The sequence below is a fragment of the Ceratotherium simum genome, chromosome 15, assembly GCF_057802395.1.
Source record: "Ceratotherium simum simum isolate JZ-2026a chromosome 15, ASM5780239v1, whole genome shotgun sequence".
NCBI lineage: Eukaryota > Metazoa > Chordata > Mammalia > Perissodactyla > Rhinocerotidae > Ceratotherium > Ceratotherium simum.
Genome location: NC_141914.1, coordinates 53,049,339 through 53,062,096, shown reverse-complemented (window position 1 = coordinate 53,062,096; position 12,758 = coordinate 53,049,339). Strand labels below are relative to the sequence as shown.

The following is a 12,758-nucleotide window of genomic DNA, read 5'->3' as shown; positions in this document are numbered from 1 at the left end:
TCCTTAAAACATCAGTAAGAAATCCAGGATTGGCCATCCTCAAACACTACCCAGCTCAAGTCTTTAGGATAACTCTATGAAAGATGTAAGGCCAGCCTCTCAAGTTTTCAGTGATTGATTCTTAAATTCCTAGTTTTGCCAGTCTTGGTAGCCCCAGTATGCCAGCCACCCCAGCCAATACATCCTTCATTCTCTCTCTTTCTCTCTCTCCCTCACACACACACACACACACACACACACACTCAAACATACACATTAATATATGAATCCTTCATTCAAAAACTATCTGGTGACACCGCTATAAAACTTGCCTCTCTGTTTCCTCTAAATTTGGTAGCATTTATTCCCTGCATCATTTATTTGGGCACCATACGCTCTGCCTCACATGGTTGGTATCCTTTTTACGTCTAGTGTTTTGTCTCTCCGAATAACGTGAAAACCTTGATGACTGAAGTGTCTATGACACTTAGTAACCCCCACAAGTAGCCAGGAAAATTATTAGCATGTTTTTGGTTATTTCTTCCTTCTTTAATGAGACTTTCATGGTGTTTAAGATATGCAACATTAATTATATTCAATGCCATGTCTATTCCTTTCATTTAACAACTCTCTGTGAGGCAGATAGTGCAAGCAAAGTACTATGTCGTAAAAATGAAGAAATGCTTAAGATATCATACCTGCTTTGATGAAGCTTAAGGACTTGTGGAGAAAAAGACAAACAGCTGGATTTAATAAAAGGAAGAGTGGTAGAAATCTTTTATTGCAGCAGTATTCTCAACTAGGACAATTTGCCCTCCAGGCGACATTTGGCAATTGCTGGAGACCTTTTTGGTTGTCACAACTGAGGAGTGCTACTGGCATCTAGTGGGTAGAGGTCAGGGATGCTTCTGCATCCCTGTGATCTACACTGCACAGCACAGCCCCCCTCAACAAAGAATTATCCAGCCCAAAATGTCAATTGTGATGAGTTGAGAAACCCTGTACTAGAGAAAGCATCGTGGAAGCAGAGAGGGGAAAAAAATCAATGGGTAGATTGGGAGCATATTGGGTCAAAAGATGGAGAAGGAGAATATAGGTATGTAGTTTAGCTTTTAAATGCATAGAACATTTTTGAACATCTTAGAAAATGATAGCAGCGGTTACCTCTAGAATAGAGGACAGAGGCTCTTAGATAAGAGAGGAGTTTGTGTTGCATATACTGCTGTGTACTGTTTGGAATTTTACCTTGTGTATGTAATACGTTTTCAATTAAAATTCTTACTTAGAAACTGGGAAAATCTGTTAAAAATAACACTAGTAGTAGAATTCACAAATTCAAAAAGCACCCAGAAAACAATTCAGTACTGTTGTGGCTACTTTCTTAAATTATGTAATGAAATTTTTATCTTTCTTCAAAAATAGCAAATATGATTTAGCAGTGGACAAAAAAAAGAAAACTCTGCTTCATGTTCTCTTGTTTCTGGAAAAACTGAGTGACTTGAGAGTCCTTTGCTAGACCTCTTGAATCCACTCTTTCATTTTCTGTTCATGGCATCCACCTTCATTTCAGACTCTCATTACTGCTGCCCTAGACTATTTCAATAGCCTCCTAGACAGTTTCCAGTCTCTCTTCCATCCAGTCTTATCTACCACTGCCAAGATTAATTGCCTTAAAACTCACTCTCAGATCATTCCAGTTCCTGTTCAAAGCCCCCCTTCAGTCTGCTGTGCACCGTCCACTACTCAGCAGGGCATTGAGACCTCAGCTCGCTCCAGCCTTAACTCTGCCTGATTCCTTATACACAGTTTGTGCTCCAGCCAAACTGGACACTTGCTCTGCACCTCACATCCCCCCAGCTCCCAATCTTTATGAAATCTCTCCCACCCAAAATACGTCTTGACTGAGCCTCGGCTCAAATATCCCCAACTTCATCAAGCCACCATGATTACACCAACCAGAAGTAATCACTCTTTCTTAAATTCTACAATATTCTGTACTTTTCCTTATGCCACATATTACATCTGATCTCATATTATTATTTATGCATTGGATATCCCCTGCCAGAATTCAAACGTCCCAAAGATTGATCCCTATGTGTATTTAGGAAGCACCCAGAACTGCACTTTCTGCTTAGTACTCACTGGATGAAGGAATGAATAAGATGAGATGCTCTGTACTTATTGTGGGGGGTTTTTTTTTTATTTCAATTAGATGTCCATCGCTTTTGATGCTAAATTCCATTAACATAAAACATAGTGAAGACTTATACAAGAAACGTGGAATCTAGAGTGCTGAGAGGCATTTTCTTCTCCGGCTCGATTTAAAATGCTCATCTAGTTGCAGCGAGGATCCTGTTAGAGAGTAAGGCTATTTTTGTAATGGAAATGAATGACTGTCAGCATTTGGGTTAATAGATAATCCTCTTGGAAAGTGTAGGGGGAAAGAGAAAGAGAGTACTAAATCCTTCAGCATAAAGTACAAGCTTTAATAAAGGAACCAATAAAATAAAGGAATTAAGAACACAGCAAAAGCCATATTCAGGTCAGACTCAAGTGCTTAGATTTCTGCTAGACTGACTCTTACATCCTGCCCTTGTTTGTTCTCCTTCTCCTCCTACCTGTAAGCCAGGGGGCTGTATTTCTCCTCCAGAGCCATAATTCCAGTTCTCCTCCTACGTTCTTGCCTGGACCACTGCAACAGCTAACAAACGTGATCTTCCTGCCCCTAGCTCTTTGCTCATCCGATCCACCCTTTACAGCTGCTGCCACAGATATCTTCTAAAATCAAAGCAGCCATGCCCTGTTACTCTCTAGCAAGGTCCAGGCTCTCTAGCATCATGGTCCAAGCTCTTAAAATCAGGCGCATCCCCTGCCACTCCCCACCTCCTCGTAGCCCAGGCTCCAATTGGACCTTCAGGTCATTGCTGCAGCTTCTCAGACTCCACAAGTATAATCCCCTGCCTGGAATGCCCTTGCCGCCTTCTCTGACTTTCCCTCTTCTACTTATTCTTCAAGAATCAGCCTAGATGTCACCGCCTCTGAGAAGCCTCCCCTGACATCCCTCCCTTCCTAGAAGGTTTACTTTCCCTCATGTGGGCTCTCACAGTGCACGGTGCTGTCACACCTTTCCCTTCCTCTTGGATAGTTTGTTCACATACCTGCCTCTGAGCTCGGAGCTCCTCAGAAGCAGGGACTGTGTCATAGCCATCTGTCTGTCCTCAGAGCCCAGTAGGTGCGGGGAGCAGGATAGATGCTGGGTGGGTGTGTGCCGTGAGGAAACGGTGCTGGCCCCGCCTCGCTCCAAGTGTGGGGGGCTTCTCTCGAGCCCCCAGCCCTCCTCACTCCCCGTGCTCCAGCCACACGCACCTGGCTTGTATCTGCCTCTGCCCCAGCTTTTGCCTCTGCCGGAAACTCCATCTCCAGGTCTTCCATGGCTGGCTCCTGGGTATTCTTTAGGTCTCAGCTCAAGTTGACCTTCTCAGACGTGCCTTTCCTAACACCCTACGTCAGGTAGCTCCTCTCCCCTGCCCGTGTCACCAGCCAACACGTCACCTTATCTTCTTTCTTAGTTACATTTACCACACCCTGAAATGTGGTCATTTATTGATTACTTTTTTGTTGTCCTTGTCATTTAATGTCTGCTTTCTCCCTCTTAGGAAGGAGCTGTTTAGTTCGCCACAGTATACCCAGTGCATCAATGTTGTCTGGCACATAGGAGGTGCCTAGTACCTGAATGAATGCATGAACAAATGAATATTTGCTGGACTATAACAAAATCTATCCAGAAACACAAAGAAACACTATTCCTACCTTGAAGGAGTTCAAATTCAAGAAACCTTTCTAAAGTTCATGGGTGGGGCTGAAGCTAAAAATATTTTAGCAACTGACGTACGGAGACACTTTGGGTATTCTAGAGGTCTATTATGGAACTCTCTTCATGTTGTTATTCTAAGCATGTCCTTGGTGACGCAGAAATCTATTTAAATTGGCTGTGTTTAGGAACAGTGCCACAAAGGAAGTAGTGGCATCCACTTGCATGGTGGCTATCCTGCCAGCATTGTGTTAGTCACGGATACTTAGAGCCTTTAGTGCTCTGCACAATACCTCATGTGAACAGGGTCCTTGATAAATATTTGCTCAGTGTCTGAATGAATGCCTTAGTATTTTGCCCTGCTTTCTTCAGAAGAGCTTGAATTCTTGCCCAGCTCTTCTCTGGGGAACCTAGGGTTTGCTGGCCCTGTTCCCATCCTATCCATTGTGAAAAGCCTGGCTCCATGCTGCCCAGAGGAAAGTAGGACCAGTCATTTGGCAGCAATGTCTGCTGTGGCCAGAAGGAGAAGAGTGGTTGGGGCCAGAGTATGGATTTTTTTTTTTTTTTTTTTTTGTAGCTCTGTTTGCCTTTGATTTATTTATTTTCATTTTTAGAAAATAGTTAACTTTTCTCTAGCCGGTAAGACAAGCTCATCAGTGTACATCTCCTTAATTCCCCTCACACTCTGATTCATCAAATGTCTGAGTGTGTACTTGGTGCCTGGCAGTGTGCAAAGAATAGTGGAAAGAAGATGAATAGGACAGCAACGTCCAGGCCTTCAAGGAGTAAGTGTGTGGCCTAGCAGGAAAGATGCCTTGATTGGCACATAATTACACAAGAATGAGCAGTATTGGAGGGCAACCATAGGAACCTGTGAACTCGCCCGCATTCCTGCATGACCGGGTCTCCTTCTCAGACTTTGTGCAGCAGACACAGTCCTGCTTAAACCACTCTCAGCTTATATTTTATTTTAATGTGACTGCTTGAAGTTTGTCCCAAGAGAAAAAAGTTTCATTTTCCTTTTTTTCCTTCGATATCTGTGATGTGATTTCTTATTCATTACATTTTCTCCTACTTGTATATGCAAAAGGGTGGTGTTTTTCTGAAGGTTAAGTGTCCTGAGGTCTCGTTTACATCTGTAGGCATTTGCTGTCTGTCGTGTAGCAGTTAATCACCTCTGGGAGTTGGAACACTGGATTTGATCTTTATTTTGCTGTCTTTGAAATATAAGTGATGACACTAGTCTGTCACATCGCATTCCCTTTGCTCTTCTGCTGGATTAGATTTTTAGTTTTTTAGTGTGTGTGTGGTCTTTGTATTCTTTCCACATCTGGTGCTATTCTCCATCAATTTTCCTAGAGCATCTACTTTGGATTAGTGTTATATGTTTTATTTATTACAAGAATAAACTTTATAGCCATAGTTGTGAACAGAATTGTGGTCATGGTTTCCATAGAGTGACAACGCCCAAAGACTTACAATATGAAATAGCTACCCCTTTTCATTCAAAAATTACTAAGTTCCTGTTTATGCTGGGTTGAATACTGGAAAATTACACATTAACAGGAAACTCCCTCTACTTAGGTTAGTTCATTCATTCGTCCCACTAAATGCCAGAAGCCGGGGATACTAAGGGGAATGACACAATCCTTGCCTTAAGGAAATTGACAGTCCAGGAAGAGAGAGATATCAATGCAAATATGATATATTATAAAGGCTTCAATAGAATTAGATCCTAGATTCAGTGGGAAAGAGTGGTCAGTTCTACTTTAGTGGGGGATAGGAATCAGAAGAGAGCAGAAAAGCCCTGATAAGGATCAAAGCTGAGCCTTGAAAGTAGAGTAGGTGTCTGAGTGTACAAGGTTAAGTGAGTTTCTGGGGCAGCAAAGACACAGAAGTGATCAAGTGTGGTATGTGCAGGTTACTGCAGTTCACATTATCTGGAGCACAGTGTATGGAGTGAAGGATGCTAAATGAATGAAGTGGAGGCAACCTCATGGAGGTCCTCATAATACATACTGAGCAGGTATGCAGGTATCCAATAGACTGAAGATACCTACTGAAGATATCAACCTGGGAGGCAGAGCAAGCAGGAAAGGGGAAAGGGTTTTAAGTAGGGTAGTGGCCTAAATTGGTTTGTATTTGATAAGATCATTTCAGAGGAAGCGTTAATGTGAACTGGGGGCAGTTAGAGCAGCTCTCAACTGCTGTCATAATCCATTGTGATGTCCCTTGAAACTCATTTTAAAAAATTATTTGTATATGTTGCTGGGTTTAATTTCCTGATTTTTAAAGAACTTTTACCTCCATCTTAATAGGTGAGTTTGGTCTATGGTTTTCTTTTCTTAGATTGCTCTTCTTCAATTTTAATAGCAAAGTAAGACTACCTGTAGATGGCTTAGATTGCTTTCATTCTCTTTATAGAGTCTAGAATAGTTTTATAACAGAAATTTCTGTCTGTTCCTTGAAGGTTTGGTTAAAGTCACTTAGAAAACTATCTAGGCTTGGAGTCTTTAATTTTGAGGATGGGAGAAGTTTTTGTCTACTGATTTAACTACTTTAATGGTTACTGGATTATTCAGATATTCTATTTTTTCCTTGATAGAATTTTATAATTTATCCTTTTTTTTTTTTTTTTTGCTGAGGAAGATTGGCCCTGAGCTAACATCTGTTGCCAGTCTTCCCTTTTTGCTTGAGGAAGATTGTCCCTGAGCTAACCTCTGTGCCAGTTTTCCTCTATTTTGTATGTGGGACACCGCTACAGCATGGCTTGATGAGCAGTGAGTAGGTCCGCGCCCAGGATCTGAACCCATGAAACCCAGGCCACTGAAGCAGAGCACACAAACTTAACCACTACACCACCGGGCCAGCCCCATTAATACATTTTTATAAAATTGTCCAGTTAATGGGAAACCTGTTCATTTTCAGTTATCTGCATAAAGAAGCACAAGAATCTTTTGGGGGAGATAGAAATATTCTGTATCTTATTTGTGGAAGGGGGTTCACAGATTATACATCTATCAAAGATGTGCATATATATATATATATATATGAGATTAATATATATGAGATTAACATTATATTTAATTGTTTAATGTCAAAACTTTATTGCTTTTTATTTTTCTTCTAGCCATCAAGTGCATTCTAGAAGAAAAGGTCCTAATGTTTGAGATGGACTATTTCATAATGCAGTGCTTATATCTTAATACTAAAAATGAGCTGCGGAAGTAATATCCCTATTAAAAGTATATTCAGAGATGCCACTCAGTTGTCTTGGGGCTTATTCAAAATAATCAGGTGCTGTGCAAAAGATGTACTGATGTTCAACAATGTTGTTGAATATCATTCCCCATCCATATAAGATGATTATGTGTTTTTGAAAACTTGAAAGGAAAACGTATGTTATGGGTAGGACTTGGTTACTTACAGTCTTACTAAGTAGCCTAATGGGAAATCAGTTGTGCTTTTACTGAATGGTGCTGGGCATCAGCAACAAAATTGTTTATCTTAAATTTGAATTAGACCTCCTGGAATTGAAAAAAAAGGTATAAACTTGAGTAATCCTTTATCTTGCTTCCTTGTGCTATTTCCTTTTTATGTATTTGAGGTATCTTTTGTTTGTTTTGTTTTAGTCTTGGGGCAAATTTGGAAACCCAAGACTGAAAGCTATTGTATAGTTTGCCAGGGCTGCCATAACAGAGTCCCACAGGCTGAGTGGCTTAAGCAACAGACATTTATTTTCTCACAGTCTGGAGGCTACAAGTCCAAGATCAAGACTTCTTCAGGATGGTTTCTTCTGAGGCCCTTCTCTTTGGCTTATAGATGGTCGTGTTCTGCCTTTGTCTTCACATGTTGTATTAGTCAGCGTTCTCCAGATAAACTGAACCAATAGAATGTATATATATACACATTTACAGAGAGAGAGGGAGAGAGATTCAGAGATTTATTTTAAGGAATTGGCTTGCACAGTTGTGGAGACTTTGGAAATCTAGAATCTGCAGGGTAGGCTGCAGACTGGAGGCTCAGGGAAGAGTCCAAAGGTAGTTGACCAGCAGAATTCCTTCTTACTTGCAAGAGGTCAGTCTTTGTCCTATTAAGACCTTCAGCTGATTGGATGGGGCCCACTCACCTAGTGAGGGTAATCTGCTTTACTCAAAGTCCACCAATTTAAATGTTAATCTCATCCAAAATAATGTTTGACCAAATATCTGGGCACTGTGGCCCAGCCAAGCTGACACATAAAATTAGCCACCGTGCATGGTCTTTCCTGTGTAGCTTTGTGTGTCTGAATTTCCTCTTTTGATAAGGACACAAGTCATAGTGGGTTAGCGCCAAATTCAGTCACATTCTGAAGTCTTGGGGGTTAGGACTTGAACATATGAATTTTGAGAGAACACAGTTCAGCCCCTAATAGCCATTAATTTAAAAGTAAGCAGAAATAGACAATTCAAAGAGAAAAACAGTTCTCTTATACTGAAAATGTATTATTTCCTCTGACCTTAGGATAAAGCATGTTGGTGAATCCTCAGAGAAACCAATTAACTGGAATGGGAAGTAACTTTTTTATATATTCACATTTCTACAACCTAGAAGTCAATTTTATTTTTCTTTGCCAGGAATATTTATATTTTCACAGTAATTAGAGATTAAGTTTTTAAAAATTTCTTATTCTGGTTATATCTGAATTTCTACCTGTTTTCATTTTGTGTTTTTAAATTTCAGATTAGAACACAACTTAGAGAGGTTTTTATCTTGAGTTATGAACTAATTTGAAGTTGCTATTAAAAACAGACCCATGTTTCTGCTTTTTTTCTGGCAATGTAAGAAATAAACAATGGGAAAATTACCAATAAAAATGAAATTACCAATAAAATTAACAAGAGAATACAACATAAGAAAATCAGAAAACACATCTTCAACAGTTCTCTCAAATCATAAATGTAATCTTACAATGTTATCTCTTATGTTTTATATGGGTATCTTATGTCGCTTATATTTCTCAAATCTGTTGAACTAAAGGGTAAAATGCTTCCCTATCTCTGATACTGAAGAAATGCTTCTGTTATCTCTTTTTTGCAGATAACAAAGAAATTTTCCTTTCCAAAGCAATTCACAAGTCCTTCATAGAGGTTAATGAAGAAGGCTCAGAAGCTGCTGCCGCCTCAGGTGCCAAGTTATTGTTTTCTAGAATCTTCTTACCTTTTCTAGATTTTTATTTTTGAAGCAATCTTGAGTGGAGGACGAGGGTCATTTTTAGAACCAAGCCAAAAACCTGACTCTGCTCTAACTTAGAAATCAAGCTAATGCTGAACCAGCTAGTGTTTTCTAAATGGGATGTGAAGTATGCCCTCACTTAATGCCCCGATACAGAGTAACTCTCATCTCTAATGAGAGGCAGGAGGACATTGGCAGCTCTGTAGAATAGATTTTCCTACTGTGCTGCCTGTTGAAATATTTTAAATATTTCTTTGCTGCCCTAAATATTTTTCTTCCTACCTAATTAATTGTGGAAGTTAGTTCTTAATTTTTTCAGTGAAAAGTTTTTGTTTTTTTAAAAGCACATGCATAAACAAGAGTATATGATAGCATGTAATAAATAATTTTAACTAAAAATAATATTAATAAAATAATAATTTTAAATAATTTTAAAATTTTGACCTAAATCATATATCCAAAGCAAAAGGGTAAATGTCCTTGATTATTTTGAATGTTCTGTCTTCTCTCATCAAGTGAGAGTAATTTTTCCATTGACTTTTTTTCCATTTATTTATTTCCATCTCATGTTCAACAGCTATCATCAAATTTTAGTAGTATTTTTCTCTTCTCTGGTAAAATGTAACGTATCATATTTAACCATATTATTTTTAACCTATGCAAACATTTGTCCATTAAAAAGATATCACCAGTTAAAACTGTTTACAGGAGGAAATAGAAACACAGTGGTCTCAGGCATCAAGAAAGCTTAAAATCTTACATAATTTAATCTTGACCTTTTCCTGACAATGAATCACCCTGCAGCAAGACTAAAACGATGATCCCATTATAAGAATCTCAGGGGAATTCGGTTTCCCAGCTGTAGGAAACACCATACAGCTCTCACTGCTGTATTTGTCCTTTAATCACTGATGTTCTAGCCACTTACTAGAAGCCTGGTGACTTGCTATGTAAAAATCCTCATTTCAGACAAAAGAAATAATGATTTGAGAGTATAAAAAAAACTGTCTTCGTTTTTTGATTGGGTTTTTTTTTTCTTCTCCTCCTTCTCTTAACTGAAAGGTCATTTTAGTAAAGCCATAAGTATTTATCTAAGACTGAAAATAAAAATTTTGTGACAGGCAGAATAAATTGTCCTGTTATTTTTGGTGGGGTGGAAGGAGGAGACTGTATGTGTGTATATATTTGGTTTTTTAAAGATCAAGTAGAAATGTTAACACCTTTATAGTTTTTCTCTCTTTAAATCTTTAAAATCTTGTTTCCTGTAATTTGTTGCCTTTGCATTAAACGTAGATGGTTTGGAGAAATTACTCACTAGTCCCTGCACATCCACAGACATGTAATTACTTTCTCTCTGCACTGTAGGAATGATTGCAATTAGCAGGATGGCTGTGCTGTATCCTCAAGTTATTGTCGACCATCCATTTTTCTTTCTTATCAGGAACAGGAGAACAGGTAAGTCTGTTATGAGAACAGAACTTTATTTAATAGGCCAAAAAGAAATCATTTTTTAAAAGTGAGAACATTTTTTTCCACATTATTTGTCCGATAATTTCTAATGTTCAATTGATTTTTTAAATGAAAATAATTTATTAATATCTTCATTTTTAGAACATTGCTAATTGTAAGCAAGAAGGAAAATAACTCTCCCATTCTTTTCTTTTGTTCACCTCCTCTTTTGTTCACTTCCAACCCAATGTAGGTACAATCCTATTCATGGGACGAGTCATGCATCCTGAAACAATGAACACAAGTGGACATGATTTTGAGGAACTTTAAATCATTTCATTTGAACAACAAGGAAAATAGTAACTAAGCACATTATGTTGGCAACTGGTATATATTTAAGACTTGTGTTTTACAGTATATCTTAACATAATATTTAAAATAGCTCCAGATAAAAACAATGTATGTAAATTATAAGCTAATTTGTCAAGGAATGTTATTAGTATTATTGAAGTAATGGTCCTGTCATGTCATTGTGTTTGTTGTGCTGGTATTTAAAATAAAAATACTAATTGAACATGTGAACACCTCTGTTTTTCATTTTAACAGTTGTGTGTAAAGATACCTCTAGGTAAAATTTGGGAACAGTGGTGTTTCTTGGCATCTTTAATCTTTCATAAGCATGCAGAATCAAAGCACCAAAGTAAATTAGCATTATACACTTATACCTAACAAGCAATAACAAGTGAGATGAACACAAATCTCAAGTGAGGTGAAGAATTTTGTGTATTCCATGAAAATTCTGATTTTTATTTCTCTGAAGATGGTGTATAGTGTAGAAAAAAGAATGCAAACTGAACATCTTCTGTGTGGCTCCATGACAAAACTTGTTAGGAAAAAAATAGGGCTATGCAAACCCATAGATCATAGCCACAGTTATTTGTTGTGTCTTTAAAAATCCACTCGGCTTCGTCAACCTGATGTAGATTACAGGCCTGGCATATCACCATGTTTTGCTGCTGCAAGTAACATCCAAACTGCGACAAAGTTCCCATAAGTCCCCAAGTAAGCCATATGGGCAAATTAATAATAAAAATATGCCCTTTGGGATGTCACTGGAGAATTAACTAAAAAAACCATGCTAGTACAGATACTGGAAACCAGCACGTCATGGGCTGAATGCTGCCCACAGAGGTGTTCTTGTTTGTTCTGTGTGGGAGGTTTTTACGTTTTGAACTTGAATTTGTATAATCGGGGTGTCACGTTCCTAGTTGCTCCCATTGGTTACCTGATGGCTCCTGGATGCATTTGTGTTTGAGACCTGTGGAGAGTTATCATAAATACTTTGCAGAATATATTGTTCTTATTTTCTAGCACAAGCAGTTGATTCCAATGGGGGCCGTGTCAGCTCGTTAAGGTCTCCCGTAAATTACTTTGTTATCCTTTGGCTGAAATAATGGTATTCCTTGAGGGAGGAAGAAAAAAAAAGAATGCTTTCATTATGTTCAATGAATGGAATCAGGCCCATTCAATGGCAAATTTTTGATTCTATAACTAACAGTTTCAGAAAAAGTTTGAAATGTTTCAAAATTTAACAGAAATAGTCTGCATGTGACTTCCTTATGTGTTAGGTACTTTGCTATGATTTAGAGCTGTTAACGAGAAATATTATCATTAGCTTTAATTCTGTTCGGGGGAGTAGTGGTTTGGGGCAATCAGGCCTGATCCTAGACCTACTGCGTTCTAAACTCTGAGGAAAAACTTGAAAATCTGCATTTTTTACCAAGTTCCCTTCGTGATTTTGTTACACACTAAATCTTGAATATTGCTAAAATAAAGGATACATGTGGAATACTTACTTATATACTAGTTGTTTAGATATTTTTAATTCATAGAAAATTAGGTCAATTAATGAAATATCCTAAATCAGTGCTTCTCAAACTTTATGTGTAATGAAATCTCCTGGGGATCTTATTAAAGATGCAGATTCTCATTTAGTAGGTCTGGGTGGGAACTGAGATTCTGCATCTCTAACAAGCTCCTAGGCAATGCCATTGCTGTTGGTCCATGGACTCAGGTTGGTAGCAAAACTCCACTTAACATAAGATTTGCATGTTTGATATTTTTATGCCTGGAAAGAGAAAAACTGTATAATTTTCATACAGTTTGGAGAGATTCAGAAGATAAGGTGGTAATCTTCTTTAAAAATGCAATGCACTTATACAAAAAGAGAAAAAAATGGTTGTACTTGAAAGCTGTTTTTTTGATTACATATTATGAAAAAATGCTGACTTCCTCTGCATGTTAG

General features: G+C 38.2%; 1 protein-coding gene across 3 annotated transcripts in view; it reads left to right on the top strand.

The window, feature by feature from the left end:
- The window catches only part of SERPINI1 (serpin family I member 1), a 79,686-nt gene extending 68,651 nt beyond the window's left edge, over positions 1–11,035 (top strand). For all 3 annotated transcript variants that reach the window (XM_004424772.3, XM_087440069.1, XM_087440070.1), the window contains exons 7-9: positions 8,870–8,956; positions 10,370–10,459; positions 10,707–11,035. In XM_004424772.3, coding sequence (XP_004424829.1) covers positions 8,870–8,956; positions 10,370–10,459; positions 10,707–10,783 — 254 coding nt within the window. In that variant the 3' untranslated portion in view covers positions 10,784–11,035. The remainder of the gene's footprint in view (positions 1–8,869; positions 8,957–10,369; positions 10,460–10,706) is intronic.
- The last annotated feature ends 1,723 nt before the right edge of the window (positions 11,036–12,758 follow it).